At 50.2% G+C, this 24,130-nt stretch overlaps 7 protein-coding genes across 7 annotated transcripts; 3 read left to right on the top strand and 4 right to left on the bottom strand.

The window, feature by feature from the left end:
- Window positions 1-2,874: 2,874 nt before the first annotated feature.
- BDP55DRAFT_617834 (KR domain-containing protein) lies at window positions 2,875-10,808 on the bottom strand. Its single transcript, XM_060571288.1, has 3 exons — window positions 5,465-10,808; window positions 4,700-5,400; window positions 2,875-4,643 (listed from the first exon to the last, which is right to left on the bottom strand). Exons 1-3 carry the CDS (start codon window positions 10,730-10,732, stop codon window positions 3,197-3,199), a joined length of 7,416 nt encoding a protein of 2,471 aa, XP_060425395.1. The 5' UTR covers window positions 10,733-10,808; the 3' UTR covers window positions 2,875-3,196.
- A 2,055-nt stretch (window positions 10,809-12,863) lies between these two features.
- On the bottom strand, window positions 12,864-14,202 carry BDP55DRAFT_560410 (S-adenosyl-L-methionine-dependent methyltransferase; the record flags this gene model as incomplete). The annotated part of the gene is made up of 4 exons (XM_060569989.1): window positions 12,864-13,065; window positions 13,128-13,373; window positions 13,436-13,637; window positions 13,716-14,202. Coding segments are annotated over 4 exons (1,137 nt in total), but the record flags the coding sequence as incomplete, so codon positions are not given.
- Window positions 14,203-15,284: 1,082 nt separating this feature from the next.
- On the top strand, window positions 15,285-15,690 carry BDP55DRAFT_676040 (uncharacterized protein). The gene has a single exon (XM_060575784.1). It carries the CDS (start codon window positions 15,325-15,327, stop codon window positions 15,640-15,642), a length of 318 nt encoding a protein of 105 aa, XP_060425393.1. The 5' UTR covers window positions 15,285-15,324; the 3' UTR covers window positions 15,643-15,690.
- A 1,951-nt stretch (window positions 15,691-17,641) lies between these two features.
- BDP55DRAFT_635829 (Alpha/Beta hydrolase protein) lies at window positions 17,642-18,127 on the top strand (the record flags this gene model as incomplete). The annotated part of the gene is made up of 1 exon (XM_060572823.1): window positions 17,642-18,127. The coding sequence occupies one exon, from the start codon at window positions 17,642-17,644 to the stop codon at window positions 18,125-18,127; it is 486 nt and encodes a 161-aa protein (XP_060425392.1).
- A 531-nt stretch (window positions 18,128-18,658) lies between these two features.
- BDP55DRAFT_752810 (phthalate transporter) lies at window positions 18,659-21,049 on the bottom strand (the record flags this gene model as incomplete). The annotated part of the gene is made up of 12 exons (XM_060580677.1): window positions 18,659-18,873; window positions 18,934-19,048; window positions 19,135-19,148; window positions 19,209-19,388; window positions 19,448-19,704; window positions 19,770-20,050; window positions 20,120-20,337; window positions 20,401-20,445; window positions 20,503-20,586; window positions 20,646-20,707; window positions 20,776-20,831; window positions 20,891-21,049. The coding sequence occupies 12 exons, from the start codon at window positions 21,047-21,049 to the stop codon at window positions 18,659-18,661; spliced, it is 1,686 nt and encodes a 561-aa protein (XP_060425391.1).
- A 465-nt stretch (window positions 21,050-21,514) lies between these two features.
- BDP55DRAFT_635827 (uncharacterized protein) lies at window positions 21,515-21,985 on the bottom strand (the record flags this gene model as incomplete). The annotated part of the gene is made up of 1 exon (XM_060572822.1): window positions 21,515-21,985. One exon carries the CDS (start codon window positions 21,983-21,985, stop codon window positions 21,515-21,517), a length of 471 nt encoding a protein of 156 aa, XP_060425390.1.
- A 454-nt stretch (window positions 21,986-22,439) lies between these two features.
- On the top strand, window positions 22,440-24,047 carry BDP55DRAFT_706847 (TfdA family taurine catabolism dioxygenase TauD; the record flags this gene model as incomplete). The annotated part of the gene is made up of 4 exons (XM_060578065.1): window positions 22,440-22,989; window positions 23,044-23,388; window positions 23,448-23,822; window positions 23,881-24,047. The coding sequence occupies exons 1-4, from the start codon at window positions 22,779-22,781 to the stop codon at window positions 24,045-24,047; spliced, it is 1,098 nt and encodes a 365-aa protein (XP_060425389.1). The 5' UTR covers window positions 22,440-22,778.
- Window positions 24,048-24,130: the final 83 nt, after the last annotated feature.

The following is a 24,130-nucleotide window of genomic DNA, read 5'->3' as shown; positions in this document are numbered from 1 at the left end:
TGGAATGTCGAGCGCCATGCACGAGTGCTATTCAAGACATCACTAATCACTTATTACGTGTTCCAGATTGTCGGTATCTATAACACAGTGTAGCAAGGACACTCGCGCCACTGGAGCATTGTCCCTGTTCCATATCAATATCTTAGTTAAAAGGAGGATAGGAGTTCGAAGTCGCGAATCACTGGCTTCACGTCGACAACCGCACGCAAGAAAAGAACAGGAAGACCGAAGCTGATTAGTGTCAGGGATGGCCCACAATGGTGTTAAGAAATTCATGATCTTTCGAAAAATGCCCCCATAACATAGGAAAACCAAAGGATTTAAGACGCCACAGTTAGTCAAATTGACCTTGGAAGTATACACTCCCATCTACAGTGAGGTACCAATACCAATCAATCTTTCGAGCTTTCCTCTCTTGGTATCTTTTGCTTGTTCGGGACTTCTGTGGGTTTGTGGCCCCCGCCAAGTTAGCACAACGGTGCATGGGGCTATTGCGAGTTTACGACGTGTGAATGAAAGAATCGGCGGGTAGTCAAGGGCGGAGAATGGCAACAAACGTGCGACTTTCCATCATTATCATGCCTCTGATAGATACAGTTTTAGACTGAGTTCTAGTGAAGACTCAGAGCCGTCCCTATTCCATTTCCTACGCTCTGGCTATTCTATTTGAACCGTATTAGTATTCGTATGCGACTGTAGTCACACAAGGCAAGAATGCCCCGAATGATGAAAACTTAAAGTGCTATATTGCCGACAGCAGTGCTGGGTTGAACCTTCCGTGCCCGTTGACACTCACACCCCAGACTGGATAACTAAAGCGCTCATCCCATGTCCATCATCCATATCGATGCGTCCAGGCCAGACCTGATGTTCTTGACTCGTTAACCAATTCTAGATCTTTGTCTCTCGTTTCGAATCAGATCAGTGCCAAGATTGGGCCAGAAGTCTGTGCCCTGAACATATGCGCATTCTGCCGAGAATTTACAACGACAGTTGTCTTTTCCTACATGTAGACGTAGCATCCAAGCTCACCAATTGCAACACCCCCACACACGCGCTGCACATGTTGTTATTGAGATTCCTAAGACAAGAGCTCAGGGATTCGTTGTCAGTGGTGGCACTGTGGCGAGAACATCCCGCTGTTCGACAGCTATTCACCGCCTCGGAGACTCTGCGTTGGCGCCAACAAAGCACCTTCAGACTTTGCAATGGCATCGTCGGCGGCTCTTTCCAACTCTTTTGTGAGTGTCATACTGTGTAGAGACCGCATGTGATGCTAGGTATTCAACACATATCCTTGCCCGTTCAGCATCAGAAACATGCCAGGCAGCAAGCCCGCCGGCGGCCGCTAGCCGCTCGGGCAACATCCGCTTTGGAGGAAAAGACGACGACGGAAGGACTTCCCAGCGACCGACCAACTCTAATGTAACACTCTTGAAGTTCGACTTGGCAGCGGCGATTTGGGACGAATTCTAGCCTCACCGATACTGCCGGTGAAGCTGGACGTGCGCGCCCGTACCGTGTCCAAATACCCACGTTGGGATGGAATGCTTGCTTGGGCGTTAAGTGCCGACCTCGGCACCCGACTAGGGCTGCAGCAGGGGCACCATTCTCGGTAAAGGGCCCGGCAGTAGACGAGGTTGAAAAAGGGGCCAAGTGCGATATTTTGATGGTTGTGTACGGAGTACCTCTCGGAAGCGAAGGCCAGAGTCACTTTACGACAGTGATGAGCGGTGTATTAAAGGGTACGATACCCATCGACAGAAATGGTTGCATATGGGTGTAGCATATTTGTGCTTGACGAGAAGACATAGTGAGAGCTGAGGTGTGAGTTGCGGTGATGGAAAACTCGCAATTGATGACCTCTACTATACCGAGACTCGTTGCCAACGTTCCCTGATCCATCGCTTATGTTGAGTTATAATTAGCCTAGAAGGTAAGCGGTCTTCTCACAAGTGGTGTTCAAAGAGTGCAATTTTGAGATTCAGCAGGCTTGTAACACTTTCCCATTAAGTTTTCTCCTGTCTATAGGAGTTGCTCATGCTGCTGCTTGGTGAAATTGGCGGAACTTTAGTGTTACACCGCGACGCTCCGCTTATGTGAGACGTGCAGCTGTGTAGGAGTGTTGTGGATTTCAAATCTGTCATCGCATGCTGGTCCCCAATAACTTGCTCTACTCGATACCACTACACACTAGATCAACAATTATGACTCCTCGCCATTGGGGGTTCGAGTTTAGGGGAAGCGAATACTGTTTGGCTTGAGATCTCCATATTTCTGTCAATTAAAGCCTGGATACTTCCTCACAGGCAAATGTATTATGCATTGGTACCACTCCAGAAGACGAAGGCAAGGTCTCCTGCTACTTACTGAGTTCTGGGTGCAGTATCCCAGTACCTTGGATGCCGATAGAAAGTCAGAGTACTTATGTGTAGTATACAAAGATACGTGCAATGATTGAGACATTGGACGAGCTAAACATCCGAAAAAGAATACATGTAGTACATAGATAGTAAAAAGGGAGACCATAGCTCGGCTTCACGATGTGTTTGGACCGAGTCTGGGGAGGGTTTAGTTATCCAGTCCATATTAGTTCGCATATTCTACACAATCAATGCAAGCAGTAAAGATAGTCAATTTCGGTATACACCCATTTACGACAGCCTTCAGTCTCTTTCTTGGGGTTGAGTTGAGCTCATACGCGGACCGCGTACGATGTGGGTCTCAGTTCGGGAGAAACACGGCGGCATGGCGGGAACTCCGGCGGAGGTTTCAATGTAGGTCGGATTAGTTAGACACATCAGGCACTGCCGCAACTTTGACTTTTGCTGTGTAATCGCATGAGGTAGCCAAGTTTCTCTTTCACGGGAGCAACTTTATGGAGCAACTAATTCTACTTTGCATTAAAAGTCATCCCATGTCCGCGCTTGACAACGGCATTCAAACCCGAGCCTTTAACGCGAGTTGGAGGCCTTCGGGCATGCGTGTTGCGCCCGCAAGGATCCTCACTGCACCGCCCAGGGTGCTTCTACAGGTTTATCACGGACCAGAGCAGAGAAACACTTGGAAATGTCGCAGTTAGCATTGTTGCCGTCACCTTTCTCACCAAGGTGTTGATTCGGGTTGTAGAGTGAAATTTGGAGCATTCCAGCTAGTAGGACAGACGTCTCCCAACGTTCAACTTAAGTAAGTCCGATCAAGGCATTTTCAGCCTCAAGTATCCCTCAGTATCATGTTTGTCGCCGGGCTCCTGTTTCTCATCTCCAATTACCCCCAGAAGCTCTTCCAACCCTTTTACTGCTCTTTTCCCGAGAGATAGTAAGCTCCCCATGCCGAGCATCTCCAAAACACTGACTTCGAATCCGAATACTCCTTTCCACCATCCGCGCATTTCTACCGCCACCAAACTATCGAGACCTGCATCTTGAAGCGACATATTCACGTCAATCTCTTCCTCGTCCTCGACAGGCTTCAGCAGCAATTGGAACAGTTGCACAGCGATCTGCCTTGCGATGAACTTTGAGGTCTCCGTCGAAGTCAAGATGTTAGGATCTGCAGCCGCCGAGTTCAGGAATGCAGCCAGGGCACCTTGATCCGAAGAGGTGCTTCTCGCGACAGCGTTTTGGTCGTTTTCCAAGTTGAAGTAGTATCCCATTCGTCGATCTTCTTTCCATGGAACTCTATTAGCCGGGTCACTCAAAGACGTGAGACTGCGATGGCCAAGCACAAGCTGAGCATTGTTGACGAATGTAGACGCTGCTGCGCATTCGGCACTGGGTTCTGGTGCACTGAGAACCAATGCGAGGGCATCCAGAAGTTGAGGGATCTTGATGCCGTAGATACCTTGACCCATCGGTCTCTCCATCAGCACCGGGTTGTCGGCCAGATAGCCCGAGTCCAACATGGCGCCAACGTCAACGACACCAGCCCTCAAGCCCAGACCTTGGCGGTACTGGACGAACGCGTCGAGAAAAGTGTTTGCTCCGGCATAGTTGGCCTGTCCTCTTTGCCCATAGATGCCTGAAATAGAGCTGAAGAGTAAAAAGAAATCCAAGTCCAGCCCTGCGTTAACACAGGCGTGGTGAAGGTTCCACGTTCCCTTGACCTTTGGATCTGCCGCTGCCGTCCACTCATCATGGCTCATATTGGCAAAGCTTTGGTCTTGTAGAACCATCGACATGTTGATGACGCCGCGGACTGGCTGGCTCCCAGCTTTGATGGCTCGATCGACATCTGATAGCGAGCTGATATCCCCTCGAACGGTGATGGCTGAGCATCCTTGGGCTTCAAGCTCTGCCACAAACCTTTGATTCTCGGTCGTCTTCGCACCCTGTCGGGATAAGAAGATCAGATGCTTTGCACCATGCTCGACCATCCAATTAGAGACTGAACGTCCAAGACCACCCAAGCCGCCAACAAGGAGGTAGCTGGAGTCGCCGTTGAACGAAGGCTTGCCATTGGAAGTAGACCCGATGGATAGATTCTCCCTTGTGGAATCCATCCTCACCACGATTTTGCCGATATGCTGGCCTTTTTGCATGAACCTAAAGCACTCTTCGACCATTGCCGCGCCGAAAACCTTTGTTGGAGCGATCGGGCCGATGTGGCCTTGTTCGTAGTACTCGACAATTCGTCTCAATAATCTAATGATCTGTTAGTATAGCCATCGAATCTCGACATCTTCCAGGGTCGTTCCTACCTGTTTCCTTCTTTCGGCTTGAGTTCGATCAGATGTCCGAGATCCACGCCGTGATAACTCCGATTAAGCTCGAAGACATTCAGTGCGAGCTTGCCGTTACCGATTAGGTCACGCTTCCCAATCTCAATCATCTTACCAAATTCCGCCACACAGTTCCAGGAAGCGTGCAGCAGCTCACCGCTCAGTGAGTTGAGGACGACGTCTACACCCCGACCGCCAGTCAACTCCTGGATAGCTCCAAGGAAAGAATCGTTGCGAGAATTGAGGATTCGTTCTCTCGGTATCCCATACGTTGACTCAAGGTATTGCACCTTTTCGTCACTGCCCACAGTACAATAGATATCTGCACCCACCATCTTGCAGATCTGGATTGCCGCAAGGCCCACGCCTCCACAAGCAGAGTGAATCAAGACAGAGTCTCCCTTAGTGAGGCGTCCAATATCAAGTAGGCCGTGAATTACAGTCGAAAACACGCATGGCATCGTAGCAGCATCTTGGAATGCCAACGAGTTTGGAATCTTGACGCACAACTTCTCCAAAATTGTGATGCCGGTGGAGAAACAGCCACCGCCGAAGACGAAGACTCTATCGCCGGAGACGAGGGTTGTGACATCGGGTCCAGTTTCGCGGACGATTCCGGCGGCTTCCAAGCCGAGATTACTCATGTTTGAGTCAACGATACCCATGGCGATGAGGACATCCTACAAATTGTCAGTTGTTCATTGCAGCTTTTGTTGTGTCGACACAGAAAAACGTAATGCCTACCTTAAAGTTCATTCCGACAGCCTTGGCTTCTACAAGCACCTCATCACCTCTCAATGGCTGCCTTGCCTTTGGATACCAGTCGAGCGTGTTCAAGCGGCCGTATCTACCGATGCGTAGATCATGGACTAATTCGATAGGATCTGAACCACAAGCTTCCAGTTCATCGTTAACATTGATGGGATGCAACCTGGAAGTCTGTATCGTACCATCCAAGATGCTGTACTCATACTCCAACGAACTTCGGGCATTATGGTCACTCCTTTGAAACTTATTAAAAACCCGCGAGATAGCGCTGAGTGAAGCCGAAGTGATCTGATCGACTTCGCAAGTTGCGAAGTCTAAGCTAAGCTCATTCCGTATAGACCGTGCGGCACCGATAGTTTGACCCCATCGTGGGTCGGAGCATTTGAGTTGAGAAGAGCGAGTGAGCCAAAAGACTCTAGCCTGTCGACTTGAAGCCTCTGTGACTAAGCCACGGAACTTGTCGAATGCTTCCGGGCTGATGCCGTCGAAGAATGGAGTCTCGAGATCAAGGACCGAGATGAAGTCGCTTGATTCGGATGGAAGTTCCTTTGAAATGTCGTGCAGGTTTACACTCTGCAGAGTTCCTTGCACCAGAACGTCTCGAAGGTTGTTTCCGAGGTCGAAAGAGTTCAGATCATACAATATCGTGACACTTCTGGGAGTCGTGCAGACTGGGACAGGCTTGGCAGTAATGAAAGCAAGCAGATTGTTCGGACGGTCGGAATCATAGGCGACGCCCTCGAGGCCGTTGAAGCCAGCATTTCTGAGTTCCACATCCCAGCGCTCGGGTGTAACGTGTGGTTGGTCTGGTCTCTGGTCCTCAGCTCCAAGCCACCAGCCTGGAAGGATACCCATGACGAAATTGAGCGGTAAGGCATCGTATGACAGCTCTTCCATATACAGCCTCCCTTCGGGGTGTAAAAGTTTGTGGACGTTGGCCAAGGTTTCCTTCAGACTTGGAGTGGCGTGAAGAACGTTGGCCGCAATCACCAAATCGTAAGTTCCTGGCTCAAACCCTTGACTGATCGGGTCCTTTGATATGTCGAGCACCTTAAAGGACATGTTTGAGTGGGAGCTGAATCTGTCCTTTGCGGCAGAAAAGAACCCGGCAGATACATCGGTGTATGTGTATTCGGAATACAGAGATGCGCCGGTCGGTCCTCTCAACCAGTGAATAACTTTGCTTGTAGTCCCTCCTGTCCCAGCCCCAATTTCCAAGATTCTGAGGTTGGGTTTTGAGTGGCCAAGTGCACGGAAGAGTGGTTCCCTGTTGGTGATGTTCAAACAATCGTAGACAGAAGTCAAGATGTTGTTTGGCAAAAGAACCTCAAGAGGCTCGGTTTGGCCTCTGAAAATAGGGCCAATATTGTCCAAGACTACACGCATCGCAACATCGAGAGGACCGAAAGGACCCAACTCAATTTCATCACTTCTTAAGCTCTTGGCGCCGGGCAGCACTGGTTGATGTTGCATCCAGGCGAGGAACCGTGATAGGTGTGGCTGCACACTCACAACGCCTTCTAGGCGTCTCAGAGCTTCCTTGATGTAAGAAAGCGTGAGATCTCGGGTACGACTGAGATATTTCTGTTCAGGATGAGGTTCGATCAGATCCGAGATCTTGAGGAAATCAATTTCCGCCTGCCAGAAAGTCCTTGCTCCAGCATGAGGATCAAGATCTTCACATGACACTTCGTTTTCGAGTGGACTCAACTTCACTCCCTTAAGTGAGATGACAAGCTCTTTTTCAGAGCTAAGGCCCAGCCCCCTTCCTAAGAGCAGACCACGAGGGGTCTGAGTTGCCTCTACCTCCATTCGTACCTCTGAGTCACAATCGAGAAGCTCAAGAGCCTCGATGAAAGTCGGAACGTTCATGATGTCGAGTTTGTGTCCGATGCCCTTCATTGCAGCAACGCTGAACAGTTGGAGAAAGAAGTCGACTTTCGTTGGGTGGATTGCATAGTAAGACCCGTCTCGGATGGTATGTGTTGCTGTACCAGCAGAGATGTTCTCTGTTGGAGAGCAAGTGATATCCGACAAGCCTTGAAAGTATGGACCGTAATTGGCGCCGACATTGCGGAGAGCTTGGTACCATTTGTCGGAGCTGACGTCACGAAGAAGATCTTGACGATAAAAACTCGAGACTCGAGCCTTATCCTCAAGGGCTTTGACTTGACCGCTGCAGTGCTTCATCCAGGTGGAACCATTGAAAGAGGTAATCGTAAAACCCCACCAAGGACTATCAAGGCTGTCCGTTAGCCTCTCTTTTCTAAGGCTCGTAATGACTTCTGTGGCCTTGTTCGCACTCAAGACCATTGACATATCAATGACAATGTTGCGCATTGAGTATCCAGTGAAGCTTCCCGTCCTGAGTTGCCTTACAGCTTCCCCAGCCATACCAATGTAGCCTGCACAGGGAAAGATGACGTCGCCCTTGATATTGTGGTCCGAAATCCATGGTACATGATCCAAGGACAGCATGTTGCGAAACACGGGCTCATTAAGAGAGCTTTCTGGAACCCTCACCCCGAGAATCTCATGTTTTGGGAAGCTTCGGTGCCGCCACTCATCGGAAATGCGACTTGAAAAGAGCAATGAATGATCATGATGCCATGGGTACGGGGGTAAGTCTGTAACCACATTGGCGGTTCGTTCGGGATTGGTGAGAAGGTTAAAGTCAATCTCAAGGCCGAGTTGCCAGAGTTGCCCAAGAGCTGTCAAGAAAGACTCTGTCGCGTTCTTTGTCCTGACGAGACAGGAAGCGTAGGACAGGTTCAACGAGGCCTGCGCAAGGATCTGCCGCAAAGGTCCGGCCAAAGCTGAGTGCGGGCCAACCTCGAGAAATATCAAGTGGTTGTTGCTTTGACTCTTGTGGGCTTCAACCAACTTAGTTACAGCTGCGTTGAACAACACTGGAGACTCAAGATTTAACCTCCAGTACTGCGCATCGGCCATCCAATTTGGCGGTAGGAGGCTGCCTGTCACTGGAGAGAACATTGAAGTGGAAGAAATAACCATGGACTTCGAGGCATCGATATGAGGAGACGTCAAAGTGAGATATCGGTCTCCCACTTCCTGCATGTGGTGAGAATGATATGCAGTGTCGACCTTGAGTAGGCGAGCAAGGGTATCGGGCTTTGCCTCAAGAATCTGGTTGAGAATTGCCTGAACGATCTGGGAATCGCCAGAGATGGTGACACTTGTGGGTGAGTTTTCGCAAGCGATTCCAACGCCTGGTCTTAGGAACGGAAGAACTTCAGTTCGACCCATACCTACTGCGGCCATTGCACCCGACATGGTGACTTCTGATGAGACAACTCCGCGATAGTATGCCGCAACAATCGCCTCATCCGATGTGAGCTTTCCGCAAGCGTAAGCGGCAGCCATCTCTCCAGAAGAGTGGCCAACCACAGCAAACGGTTTAATGCCCGCTGTGGCTCGGAGGGTATCTACTAAGGCAATCTGCACGGCTGTACAAAGCGGCTGAGAGATACAGGCTTCTTGCAGTCGACTCGACTCTTTCGGCTTGTTAAGCTCCTCAATTAAGGTCCAGGATGGTCCATCTGGTAGGAAACTCAAAACCTTGTCCATGTGTCGGATAGACTGCGCGAATACGCGGTTGCTCAACATCAACTCTAGCGCCATCCCTGGCCACTGAGCTCCTTGACCCGTGAATACAAGGGCGAGGTCCGCGGGGATGCTGGGTGCTTTGACAAGTGTTGATGTGTTCAGCTCGATGCCATTCTCCATCACTGAAAAGGCTCGCTGCGGTAGGTGGGCACGGCGAGCAGCGAGAGTGTAAGCAATGTCATTGAGAATTTCAGGGTGTTGAGCGATGTATCTTTGGTTGTTGATGACCTGTCTTCGCAAAGAATCGGCTGTGTTGGCGGAGTATGTCATAAGTTGTGCCTGGTTCCAGATGCTCAACATTGGATCCGGGATAGACGGGCGTCCAAGGCGACCGAGGAAGGTCGCCGCGGACTCGATTACGACGTGTGCGTTGGCACCTCCAATTCCAAAAGAGTTGACAGACACCCGTTCAGCCCGATCCTCTGGCCAGGGTGTTGGTTCAAGGGGTACTCTAAGATTCTTCTCCTCAAACGGAATCTTCGGATTCGGCCTGTCAAACTTGATGTTCGGGGGGATCACCCTGTACTCCAATGCCATGATGGATTTGATGAGGGATGTGATGCCGGAAGCACCTTCCGAATGGCCGATGTTGGGCTTACAAGAACCAATGTGAACTCCGGAATCACCGAACACCTTTGCAATGGCTGTCGTCTCGATGGGATCGCCTGCAGGAGTCCCGGTACCATGACACTCCACGAACCCAGTCTGGGCAATATCTGATGCACTAATCGCTGCCATACTGTAGGCACGACGAATCATGGCTTCGTGACTCTCGAAACTTGGAATCGTCAAGCTCGGTGTTTTGCCATCTGCGTTGGATGATGTCCCCCTAATGACGGCACGAACTGGATTACCATCTCGAATGGCATCGCTCAAGCGTTTAACGTAGACGACATTGACGGCTTCTCCCCGGGCATAGCCGTCGGCGGCCGCGTCAAAAGTTCGACAAGAGCCATTCGGCGACAGAACTCCCTGTTCAGACATGCTGACATACAGTCCAGGTGCCAAGATGAGGTTAGATCCAGCAACGATAGCGGCATTGCACTGGCCGTGCTGAATAGACATGCATGCTTCATGGAGTCCAATCAGGGCAGAGGAGCAGCCAGTCCTGATGGTCATGCTCGGTCCTTTGAGGTCGTATTCGTAAGACAGTCGATTAGAGAGCATGAAGTCTCCGTAGCCGGTAATCTTGTACTGGCCAACGACTTCGCTGTCTTTGGTCAACGTCTCGAGCCAGTCTTCACCGAAGCACCCGACGAAAGTTCCAATCGTTTTGCCGCGATAGTGAACTTCGCCGGCACTCTCTAAGCATTCTCTCGTCAGCTCGAGGAGTAGTCTTTGCTGAGGATCAGCCCGCTCAACCTCATTCTTTGGCATTCGAAAAAACGTGGTATCGAGCGCCCCAAGATCGACGGAGTCGTCAAGGAAGTATCCATGCTGGGTCTTGATGTGACCAGGTTTTCCGGTCTCAGAATAGTAGCTGGACGCATTGAATCTGGATGCAGGAATCTGGCACCGGGCGTCTCTTTTGTCCACCAGGAATTGCCAGAATTCCTCAGGAGTTGCGATGCCACCGGGTAGCCTCAAGGCCATGCCGCAAATCGCAATAGGCTCCATATTGGCTGGCAACAGTTCTGTCAACCCTAACTGCCCATTCGGCTGCAAAGCAGAACTCGAAGGTTAGAAATCATAGTGCGAACGTAGTACGAGGGAGCTACTCACGGGCGTTTCTGTAACCGATTCCAAAAATGGAGCCATGATGAAATGACATGGATTGATGGTCGGCCAGATGGAGGGTTGAGATATTCTTCACAACCGAACGTTTAGAGTTAGTGGCGAATAGTAAATTACATGAAATCACTTGGGTTGAATGAACACTTTGGTCTGACAAGAGAAATATTGGTGAACCTGATATACTTATCACTCTGCCAAAAGTTTTGCCTGAGCATGAACTTGCCATTTCAGGTATTAATGGTTGGCTTGGGGTCAGCAATCTCAGCCAAAGTCGATCATTGCAAGGTTCATTACTTGCCAAATGTCGATGATGCTGTCTCAGAAAGGTCAAGACTAGGACTAAAACACGCCTGGACTCGACTCTTTCTGACATGCAGTTGATCTTGGGTCGACTATCGAAAGCTGCATTACCCCCTCGGGCGAAATAATGGAAGTGATACGTCAAAAGTCCACAAGCATCTAACGTCAGGATTCGGAGGTAGGGCTGGGCTGTGAAATATTGGACGAAAGATCCCACGTCAGCAAAGGCTCCTCCCGACCAAGCTGCACGAAAGTTCCTATTTTCCGCCTCTAACTGGTACCAAGACCGTTTGCTTATCGTGCCGAGCCGTCGCAGATGCAATCTGAGTAAGGATGATGTCTCTCAATTCTGTCGCGTGGATCGGCGGGGGTAAGATTCCAAACAAGTAGGTACCTAGCATATCTCATACTACGATTTGAAGCAGGTGTTAAACTCGCTCGTATCTCGTATGTCAACGAAATCGACATTGGATGTGTCTAAGTGTGCTGTCAAACACTCCGTGCCCGTGAATAATCAGGAATGGCCTAGATCAGCCGGAGAGTAATGATTTGGGGTTATTTTCAAGGGACTTTGGTCGGTAAGGACATGCATGGTGTCCTTGAAGGATTCAGATGGCAAACTGTCAACAATCATCCGGTCAATGAAAGCTCACGCCTCCGGCCCCCGCCAAGTGGGTGATAAAACGGATTATCGCTCCGCACAAAGTACCTAGCTCTATTCCTATCCTTCTCGTCATTCACTTTTCATTATCATTATCATTTTCTAACTTTGAAATATTCTATATAAAATGCCTCTTAAGAAACATAGTATAGATATAATAATAGTAGTAATAATAAGAATAATAGCAGAAACAGGAATAGTATAAAGAGTGATAGAGAGAGTACCTATTGAGCGGCATCCCATTTTGTCACCCACTTGTCCGCATAGGTAGAGGGCGGCCGACCGTTGCGGTGCAAGCCCGAAATTCTGCTCAGCTTGCTACACTTTCTGCCCATGGGAATTGCAAGAAGGAGAAATGCATGGGTATTCGTGCGAAATTTGAGATCACCAATGCTGGTGTTACGTTCCGTTCCCGGCACGCAACATCAGAAAAATGGATATGGACGGGCCAGGGCGATTCTCGTATGTTATCTTAACGCCGTTTCAGCCACCAGGCACAGAGATCATGAGGTTGTGAAGATGCACAAGAAGGGGCAGCGCAGTAAAAGACCCTTCCTCACTAGAAATAGAACAGCTGAGAGCATGAGAGGCACAGCATCAGCTCGATGCTAGCCTCTGGGTCTGCGAGTAGATTGAGGCGATACACACCTGACCAGATCTTATGTGCATGCAGTCAATACCTTATGAAAACCCGCGGATCGCGTCCCCAACGGCTCACCTGCAGCTAAAACAATGTGGACCAATGAGAATCGCCAAGTAGCTTGGTAACTTTGGTTCAGTCGTATTCTTGTCTTTGACGAGTATTGTCAGACCCATATTCCCACAAAAGCAAAAGTAAAAGTGCCCGCGCATTTGCAAGTGAGGAAATGCGTCCCCACGAAGACGATCACCAGATGCTAACAGTCAATCGGAATGCTCGCGTCATGCCGTTGGATACGTGCAAACTAGCACGCTTTCATGGGCAGTCCTGACCGGCTATACTGTTGCCATCCATCTCTATTCCGCTCGCCATGCCAGACTTTGATGTTTTAGCAGCATTGCCAGCTCCCATTCTCACAGAGGTTTCTGTGCGCTCCAGAAATGCATCATGCCGTAAGCATGTACATTCGGGTCCCTCATGGCATTCCGACATTCGGCGAAGAGAACCTCCATCTCAATCTGGCTCCATCCCAACATCTGGAAGTGGATTGCGCCTACTACAGGGAAGAACTCTTCGCAAGCCGTGCGGTAGTACATGCCAATCAGCCGCATTATTCTGAGAGAAGTGCTTGTTAGAATCTCGCGAGTTATGTATGTGGACGTTCTGGTAACACTCACTTATCCCTAGGCCACGTTCCATACGGTAACTTCACCGTGTGATGTTGAATGTTGACGAAACCAGCCTGTTCCAGATATTGCCGTCCAAACACAGCGGCGTGAGAGTTCGTCCCAAATTTTGCGAACGCCTCTACGAGATGGTTCGTGAAGCGGACAAGGGGCCAGTCAGAGGGCATAGTGCCATCGTCACAGTGAACCTGGCCGTCAACATCTTGAAGCTCGACCCAGCCGCCGGGTTTCATATGCCTACGGAGTGTCAGCAACACTATGGTCAGGTAGGGAATGACAATTGAAGTCATAGAACATACTCGTATGCATTTCGTAGCAGGCCGACGGGTGACTTTAGAACGGGTACCATGTTTCTTAGGTGAACAAAATCAAAGTTCCGGCCGTTCAACCATGTATCCTCAACGTCATCAACCAAGAACTTGACATTTGGTGGTACCCAAACGGGCTGGATGGGACTCAAGTCGAGACCATGGATCTCCGCGCTTGGGAATAAGTCTCCCACTGTTCTTCCGGTCAGCTGCCTAGTGCCCTCTCGCATTTATCTCACTCTCGTGGAGACATTTGGAGACTTTCACTTACTCTCGATTGCCCAGATACCTGTTCCTGTACCCAGATCAATTATCTTCTGTGGGTTGTCCCCGATGGGTGCAAAGTACAGCTTCCCGTCTGTAGCTTCCAGCATCATAGCGTGCAGCATGTCCTCGCGGTTCTGTTCTGTCTCGTCGTTGGGAATCGGGTACCGCCCGTGGCGGAACTTGTGGTAACGGCGTCCGTGCTGGAAGCTATGCTCGTAGACGCTGGAGTTCAGCGAGGTCGAGTCAGTTCTTTGACTCCTGTCGTCGGCGATTGATGATCCGTCAAATACACTGGGAGTGAACTCATCATCGTCGTCAGTTCCGCCGGCCTCAAGAGCATGTTCGGTGGAAGGTCCGGCGAGGATTTCTGTCGGAGGGTCGGGAATGCTTGATACTGCTGGAAGCGGCTCGGTTGATGTCGTCGTTGCTTCGGAGGCCGTCATCGCCGTTTGCTCCGTACTTGAACCGCCAGCCGTGGGTGCCGTAGATGCAGACGCTGCTGTCTTTTGTTATTACCATCCCTCAAACGAGAGAAAATATGACGCGTCGCTTGTCGTATACTGTGATGTTCCGAGCCTCCCCATTCCTTAAGACCACCTCAAAAAGTGAAAGGTCTTAGCTCACCATCGGGATCGTCGCGTCGCGAGCCATCAGAAGGGCCCGCGCTAGGGCTACCTGGATTGCTTCCTGTGCCCATCGTAATAACACAGCTTGTAGCTGCTCGAGTGTGTGCCTCTACTTTGCCGCAGTATTCACGTCTTTTGAGCTCGTTTCGCGTAAGATGTGAAGCCTCGACGAACTGTGTGAAACTGGTTGGAATGAGTGAGAGAATGACGATGTTTTGGCTGCAACTTTGCGTCGTAATCTCTAGCGGGCCTGGCTCCGAAGTTCAAGCTACCCTAGCCTGGATGACCCATGAATCAGACCACCCGTCTTTCAACCTAGTGAACGGGAAGTCTGCCCGAGTCAAGAGTGTGGAGGCGGGGTTGACGAAAGGTGTGCCCGGGTGCGTCTGGGGTCTAGGCTTTTCCTCTCAAGCAGGGGGTTAAGGTTTGGGTACTGGAATGCGTTTGTCTTACCCCTATCTCTGGTTTGAAGGGATTTGACGAGAAGCATGAGACTAAGGGACTGGAAAAGGTAGCAGGGAGTGGTCAGGCAAGAAGCGGGTGCGGCAGATTTAGATACCTAACCCGGACTGAGCCCATGGCATATTTGATAACCGCCACGAAAGCCCCAGAAATTTGCCAGCCTGATATTACACACCACATTTAACAATTTTGCAAACGCCAGGAAGGTCAAGCGATCTCATTCATGTCGCTGGCGGCGGTGGATAGTATGGGGGCAGGCCTACGGATACATGAGATTATGGACAAGTAGCATCGGGATAGGGACATGGGAAAGGCTCAGTCTTCTTCCGATGTTTCTTCTGGCGGGTGATGGATTGCTTCAGCCCTTGCGCTACGATGTTGTTAGTGACACCGTCCACCTGCCAGACTGAGAAAAAGAGAGGGGAATCATGTCATTGTTGCCGTCGTCTCTGCCATTGATGACTGCATCTCTACCCTGGAACCTACGTACAGGACCACCCCTTGAATCCCAGCCTCTGCTCGCCTATGCCCTGTAGTACTGGTATGTGGTGGGACGATTGGTGGCGTTTATTGGGTCTCATCAGGGCCGCTCAAGCCGGCGCCATCCATTCCCAGGTGCCCGGTTATCAGGTTGAGACGAGTAATGTTCGACCTAACTTGTTCCTAGCCCTGCTAACTCACTGCTATTCGCAGTATTTTGTACGCGCTGGGCGGCCAATCCTACGTGGCCAGCTTTCATGTGGCTTCTTGACCGCTCCGTTCCAAGCGGCCACAAATTCGAATTTGCGAGGGACCACGGCCGTCTTTGACCGAGTGTCCGTTCTTATCGATCGCATCCCGTGACTAGAACTACGGATACCGCTTTGAATTTTCCGGCAGAGGATGAAGACCGTTGAAAGTGCAAGCAACTTCATTGTGAGATAATGGGCTGCATCCTATTAATTACTTAATCCCCATACGGGCCAAGAACCAGCCATGTCTCTTCTCTCGCCCAATGCCTATAATCGACGTCTCGCATTCCGAGTGTGTTTCTCCTCACGACCCTTTGCTGCGCCTTTTACTGGGAGGGCTGATATGTGACATATCACCTGGCGCCCATCTGCATCTCGCTCTAATGGGAAGTTGTAGCGGAGCTGATTGAAAAAAGCAACTAATGTTCAGGCCTCTATGCAGTTTCAGGCCACACGGACCCCGATCTCTGGCGGTCGGCAGTGAGATTTCCGATCCTGTTGCGCTTATCATGCTGTGTTCACAAACCCACTGATGAAGGAGTATTGAGATTGAGAAAAGAAACTCCATGACAAGTCCATCCTTTGATCGCGATTCTGACGGTCGACAAATTGTGGAAACTGACATGTAGCTTGCCACGTTGCCCAGACCTCGCAGCGTGCAGCGGGGAAGCATCGTTGAGCTGCCGGTCGGTCTACTGCCTCGAATGGAGCTTGTCTGCGACCTCAATGCGTCCATTACTTTCCAATACCTACACTAGGCTCGGACACCGTTTTCGAACCCTCGTGTGCTTGGTATTGATCACTCGATACTCCGTACAACGAATTCGCAGCTGGTTTAGCCGCCTACTTTGAGAGCCCTTTGATTCAATAAGATAGCTGTGAATAGGCGCTCGAACTGGACGGGGGCCGGGTTAGCATTTCGGGACGTCTGTAGATCCTCGCACCTCGGTGGCTCTCTCATTTGAGCATCAGTTCGATCTTCCAAGCCAATCGAACCATTCGAGAGCCCTACAATCCCTCAGGTTAGAGCTGATCGCTTAGTAAAACAGCTCCTTCCTCATTTCGACCAGAGAAATTGAGGTGACTTAGTTCGCTGTCTCAATCCCGAATGCATGTGAGATAGCCATGTGTACTGAGCAGAATGAGCGATTTTCATGGTTAGACACGTGATGTGCGGCTGGCCCCGTCCAAAGCTTGTCAGACGGAGGAATAGAGACCGCCTGAGATTCAGTGAGAGCATCGTCGAGATCAGGAAGCTGCGTACATGTTCCAATGAGACTGCAGTCTTGACTTATGCGTATACTTTCCATCCAAAACTCGAAGAGTGTAATCTATGAAGACTCGCTACTTATTCTGAACTTTGAGTACTAACACGGTACACCAATTACCATCGTCATATCATAATCCTCATTGAAGCCCTTTACAGAGCGGCTCTACACATTATCCTGATCCCATGTCGTTTGTCATTGTTAGGGTTAGTTGGTCCAGGTCCGTGTGAAGGGACATCGCTGAATCCACTTTTGGCTTTATGCGGAATCCAGCCGCAGCTTGGTAAGGAATGTCATCCACAAACTAGACTCAGTTCGGATACCCGGGTAGGCTATTCAAATTCTTCCTTGTTGTTGTAGGAGTTCTCCCCCGAAAGTCGCCGATCGCATAGTCCGTGGTTGAGGAGTCTTCTTGGGTCGTTCATGGGAGCGAGCTGGGGAATGCCGCATTGGTGAAGACGCCAACGTGTGATTGGACGCGGCGATCAGACTCTGATCAGGAGGTCAATAAGACATTACCCTCAATCTCCCGAGCGGAAGTAATCGGGCTTCACTCGACTTCAATTGATGAATTGTCCATGTACTAAATATGTAAATTCGGACTTATATAAGATAGGATATCCGTAAGAGGCAGGATATATATGTTCACTTGAGGTTTACAGTATTAATCTTCTTCACCTAATACCGCAGACTTACACGAAATCCGCACCCTCTTGCATCATGCCTCACTGTAAGCGCAACAACAACATCTCCATTTACTACCTCGATGAAGGCCCACAAGATGCATAAGCTGTACTTCTCATTCCCGGCATCACTTGCGACCTTCACGATTGGAACTGGCAGATGCCTTTCCTTCTCGCGCATGGCTTCCGAGTGATTACTCCGGACCCCAGGCGCCAGGGACGTTCATCTGCCCCCGCTCCTACTCCGGACATCAAATCATACCCCGGACCAGACGCCGATCCGTCCATTATCAACTACTATCCTCAATCCGCAGCCTTGGACTTCATCGCCCTTCTACAGCACCTCAATGTCTCATCCGTCGTCGTCAATGCTCATTCTCTCGGCACGGCCGTGGCGTACCACTTCGCCACCGTGAGGCCTGATCTGACGCGTGCGATGGTGATACTTGACCCGCTTCACTCGATCCCAAGCGAAACCGTGGACAAGTATCTCACCGACCCTCTGCTGATCTTGCAGAACCTCACCATGCTCTTTGGACCCGCCCTGTATCCCCCAACGGTCCCTGCTTGGCACTTGACCTGGGTCGGCAGACGTCGTACGGGGGGAGATATGAATGTCATTCTGGCCCAGTCATTTGCATGCTAAGTTGATCCACAAGCAGTTGGGAGGCGAGAGGTCTCTGCGGCTCAGCACGACGGCAAGATTAGGTGCCCGCGGTTGACGATTGGAAATATCGAATATTGGGTCACGACGGAGTGCAGTTATTTGTCTCCGAGCAGTGAGTTTGATGAAATACATCTTGTCGAGGGGATCGGTCATTGGTTCCACCAACTGAAGAGTGAGGAGGTCAATGGGTACCTTCAGCGATGGTTTGAGAATATTGGTCTGATCCCGTTCGAGGGACGGAACGAAACAGCCGAGACCTAGTTCTACCTTCAACGTTCACTGTATGACTAGATAATCGTCCAATAAGAACAACTCGACTCAAGGATACCCGCAGTATCCCCTCATTCAATGATATAAGACTCAGGATTACATGCAGTGGCGAACCCTCTAGTGTGGCGTGGTATCCCGTATTTGTGTGAGTATAATTACCAAGGAAAGATTTGCAGCTATATTCCATGCAAATCCTGACATGAGAGTCGCAAACAGAGCTTGAGAGTTTTCATTGACATCTCAATGGCTGAAACGAAAGTCCAATCGCTTATTGCCTTCATCCTTTGTTGTTTCCAAGTATGCAAGTCTCTGCTCTTCCGACATACCATTCCAGATCCTGTCTCTTCTCTTGTTTCGGTATACATAGTAAGCCTTCACCAATGGGTAAAGGACCAAGTTCATGCAGACGATGCCGAGGAGAGACCGATTGCCGCGTTTATACAATGGCGCATCATCTGACCTTAGAGTAAGCATTTGGACTTCATGCACGTGTGATGTTGGATCAAGAGGCTTACCAGATCGGTAGATATTAGAGGAAATGATTCCGTCGGTCTGTACAAACATGTTGTAGCAAGCAGCCGAGACAGTTCTCGACCGAACTGTGTTGGAGTTGCGACTGTTCCATCCGACCTAAACACAGGAGTCAGCAATCGCACAGAGAATAGAGAAAATTCTACAACGAATTCGTGGAAATTGGTTGGAACTCAAGAGCTTACTTGAATAGGGTGAGCTGTAATCATGTTAGTTTCAAATCCATAGCGTAATGATGTTGGTTTCAAGCCAAACTTACGATTCGGGTACATCAGAAGCAGGGTGATGACGGAGTAAAGAACCCATCTGTTGACTCCTGATGTGTCGACAACGTTGAGGTAGATCAAAAATGGGAGTGCCCACACCTGACCAGACATCGAGACAAAGGTGAGTTCGCCGATGACTTCGCCCAGGTATGTGATTGCAAGCATTGTGACCACTATCTCAAGTGTCAGTCCGGCAGATACAGTAGGTAGAAGACGTGTAACATGTACTTACTGTGACCAACGGTGTACGGAATAGCGAGAAGATTCGCTTGGAAGGTGTCGAAGCCGAGATTCTTCAATGTCAGGGTGAGGTATTGCGAGGGAGGCGTCATGGGAATTTGGAAGGTGAGACCCAGGATGTAAAGGGGCCAAAGGTCGTAGTCTTTGAGACTGTCCCACAGCAATCGTGGAGTGATCGGCTCGCGATTATGCATGCTGCTCTTGCTCGGGTCTTCGCGCAAAACCCTGTTGACGAGGATGGTTTCCTCTCTGTGTCATTTGTCAGTATCCTTCCCTAAAAGCAAAGGACGCTGGGAAGCACGAGTGCAACTCACCTTTCCGAGAACCAACCCTTCTTCCCGCGAAACCAACTCGCAGTTTGACAAGGGCCCGCCGGCATCAAAAGAAAGCCGAAAATACCGATGACCAGTGTCAAAAGTCCTTCGATGAGGAAAAGCCATCTCCATCCGGAATGTCCTTGGACGCCACGCATGTGGAGTAATCCATACGCAAAGATCGCAGAAAGAATGTCCGCGATGCTCATGGCGGTCCAGAAGAAACCGAGTCTCAGGGACAGCTCGTGATGCTTGTAGAAGTACGACAGGTAGAGAATGATCTAGTCATTGGATGTTAGCCAGCAAGATCTTCGCATCAGAGTCGTTTGTGAGAGGTGGGGGTAGCTTACGTCGGGGATAAATCCACCCTGGAGGAGACCTAACAATGCGCGGCAGGCAAGGAATGAGTCTCTTCCGTTGAGCCAGAACTGACAGCTGGCTACGATACTCCAAAGGATCATCTGTGCAGGGATCCATCGATCGGGGCCGACCCATTTGGAAACCAGCTGAGATGGCAACTCAGCACAAAGAAATGCGAGCTTGAAGACGGTGTTTCCAAGGTTGAAGTCTATGGCCTTTGTCAGCGATCATTCGGCTCATGGCGCTAGTACCTTATGTTGTGATGTAATACCATTGGTGCTCATCTTCAGATCCCCCAACATATTGTCCGTGTTTGCTACACAAGTCACATTTTAGAGTTGCGACTGCTTGTACCAAGACGATTTGAGCGCACCTTGACTGATGTTTGCACGATCAAGTTCGAGCGCCATGAACATAATACAGGCCCATATCATAATTCGAACGTCAATCTTCCGTACTTTTCCCTAAGTCAGTAGAGCACAGGGCGTCGTTAGAAAGGGGGGCAACTTCACTCACCCAAAGCATACTCCTCGGCCCACGTCCATCGGGCGAGAGGGTCAAAGCGGTGGTAGTTTTCCCTAAAGTTGATTGAATGAGACCTGATGCACCTTTGACGACATGTGGAACCGGCGCTCTTCAGACTTACCAGTCTTCACGTGGCTGATATTTCTCAGCCGAATCTGGATCGTCAAAAACACTCGGCTATATGACAGAGTCAGCGGTTTGTCGTGGCGTATAATCAACGTTTTTCTGAGATATACTTGAGTAGCGACCGCGAAAGGATCAAAGTCCTTGTTACGCTGGAACCAAAACCTCTTCTCCTCGATCGGAGCCCCAAGAGCCGGGATGCCCTCAAGAGATACGGCAGACTGGTCTGCTTCCCCCTTCTGAAAGGTGTTCTTTGCCAAAACGGTCGCCATGGTCACTGACGATGCCGGATTTCCGACTTGATGTTGAGGCTGAGGGATGAGTGCCGGAGATGATGTCTCCTCGGAGCTTTACCTCAACGCTATATAAAGCACTGTAACGAAGCAAAGACGGGTCGGCGGATCTCGGCAGAAAATTCGGGATCGTGGAGCTCTTCCGCCACCGGGACTTCACTTTCATGCTAGACTAGGTGTTCTGCGATGGCGAATGTGGTCCACATTATCACGTTGTTGCAAGGGAGATAAGCGTCGGCGTCTCCTGCGGCTGTAAGGGTCTAGAGTCGGGCTCCCTGTCCACAAGTATGTAATTTGTCCGAGATGAGCCATAAGCAGGCTTCCTTCAAGGTTCAAAGGTGTTAGAACTTGTGTTATGGGGAAAACAGACTTTTGTATATGGGTAGAAAGCCAACGGGATCAGTCGTGCTCGACCGGACAATTGGGAACAGGTCTTGACAGCATTCACATAATTGACCAGCAGCTACCAGCATGCGACGATATTGAGACCAATCCCATGATTCTTCTTGCGAGGAACCCCTTTCTAACCGCGAGTTTGCCAAAATACGTGGCCTTAGGGGACGTAAGTTTGAAGTACCTGAGAACAGATAGACTTTCATAGCCACGGTGCCCACATCCTCGGCCAAACTCCATATAGGTATTCGCACTCGCAAGGTACCGTGCAAGTTTCTGCAGCTTTGGAGACGCGTACAGCCTAGTCCGAGCAGCGGGCGACTGGTCAGCCTCTACATCCTCAATTCGCCTGCATCCTTGTCTGTGATGGGGTGGAGTGGGGGTTACCCGTCCGAGGTCGCCGTGCGAGGAAACCAGAGTCTCTCTTGGATTTTCAGCTTTCGGAAGACCCAAAAGATCCGCTAGCAAGCAACAGCTGCTATAGAAATAATTGCGGTTCTTTGACGGCCGTTGAGAGTTCATTTTGGGTCTGGATTGGGCTGCGTTGTTGAAGCTCGCCATAAGCCAAGGGTCTGACGCAAGACACCATTTCAGACCCTTATCAACGTTGTTAGGTTCCGTCCCGAGCTCGCGAAACATCGTCCGAAACCAACATCAAATAGTATCATCTAAAGTACGCTGATGCAACACTTGCTAAATCTTGTATAATACAACATACGGCCACTTTGAATTGCGGGCTAACGGAGCACCTTCACTGGCCTACATCAGTTCAACTGCTTACCCCCACGAAAGCTTCCAGCCATCAGCAACTCAGCATAAATTCTAGGAAATCTGGTGCGAGAAGTACCCCATGCTACCATGGAGCGTATGTTCAATTGTGGAAGGGGTCTTCAAGAGGTGAAATAGGCGAGGCTTGATTGGCCAATCCAGTGGAACAAAACCTTGATCACATCATTTGTGCCGGATCCACGCCATTATGTGAAGGGTGTGATCAATCACGAAATGAGCTCGCTGGCTGTCACCATCCCAATGCACGCTTCAAGTTTCCGCCTGTAAAGTGCGGAGGTTTATCGAACTTTCTAATCTCACCGGATGTCGCTTTATCGGGAGTTCGAAGTCGTAACCGCCGACAGGATGTCGCGATGACTTGCACCTCACTACTCCGCATCATGAGCGAGCCGGTCGACTTATAAAATGTCATTATTTGCGTCCGATAGAGAGTTTGGAGATCCACGAAATTGAGAACATAGACACGAGAATCACATCTCTCGCTTACTTACACAATTTAAAACATCGAATTCAATCAACTGAAAGCATGGCTCCGACAGCTATTGATACCGAGGTGCCTGTCCACACCAGCACCAAGGCTTCACATCCGACCCCGCTGAAGTCATCCAACGCATTGGGCCAATACGAGTTCTTTGACGTGACCCCAAACATTGGTCGCGAGTTCCCAAAGGCAAACCTGGTCGACTGGCTCAATGCCCCCAACGCCGACGAGCTCATCAAAGACCTTGCCATCACGAGTAAGCAACTAGGCGTGACATTTCATGTTGAGCGCAACTAATCGTGGAGTCAAGTCTCGCAACGCGGCGTTGTCTTCTTCCGTGCCCAAGACAACCTGACCAATGATCTGCAGAAGCAACTAATCCTCCGATTGGGAGAGCTCACCGGCCGACCCTCCGACTCCGGACTCCACATCCATCCGGTCCTCAACTCGGAGCGGGACCTGGGTGGGGCTGATCCAGAGATCAGCACTATCAGCTCGGTGCAACACAAGAAGATCTACCGCAAGCCCTTGGAGGGCGAAGAGCTTAGCCCCAAGAAGCAGTCGACTGCGCAATGGCATAGTGACATTGCCTTTGAGCCTGTCCCGGCCGACTACTCGTCTTTGCGCCTCGTTGAGCTCCCCAAGACTGGCGGTGGTAAGTGAAGCCCGCATCATGAAATTCAGAGTGTCAGGCATAGAGCTGATACCTTTTAGACACTCTTTGGGCATCCGGATATGAGATCTACGACCGGCTCAGCACTCCCTACCAGAAGTTTTTGGAAAGCCTTACGGTCACCTTTGAACAGCCAGGTTTTGCCGCCGCTGCCGAGCGTGGCGGGTTTACGCTCTATGATAAGCCGCGCGGCAACCCGAAGAACGTTGGCAGCATTCTCAAAGCTATTCATCCCGTTGTGCGAACGAATCCAGTTTCTGGTTGGAAGAGTGTCTTCCCTGTCGGCGGCCATGTAAAGCACATCAACGGCGTGACAGCCGAGGAAAGCAAACACCTGCTGGATTGGTTCCTGGAAATCTTGCAGAAGAACCACGATATCCAGGTTCGTCTCAAGTGGCAGAATGCTAACGATATTGGTAAGTTGATCGATGTATGTCCATAAGCGGAGTGCCAGTTACTAAGAGATTCTCGCAGCTATCTGGGACAACAGAAGTACCTTCCACACCGCAACCTTCGATTACGATGACCAAGGAGAGAGATTTGGAAACAGAGCCGTAGGTATCGGCGAGGCGCCTTACCAGGATCCCAACAGCAAGGGACGCCGTGAGGCATTGGGACTTTCTTATGTGACCGGACCATGATTTTGAGCCATGGAACTGTAAAGCAGTCTGAAATACCTCGGTTGGAACGATCAAAGTGCACCCAGGGTAAACCTGAGTCTTGA

The sequence above is a fragment of the Colletotrichum godetiae genome, assembly GCF_030913485.1.
Source record: "Colletotrichum godetiae strain CBS 193.32 chromosome Unknown BDP55scaffold_47, whole genome shotgun sequence".
Taxonomy (NCBI): Eukaryota; Fungi; Ascomycota; class Sordariomycetes; order Glomerellales; family Glomerellaceae; genus Colletotrichum; species Colletotrichum godetiae.
This window is presented reverse-complemented; position numbering and strand designations above follow the sequence as displayed.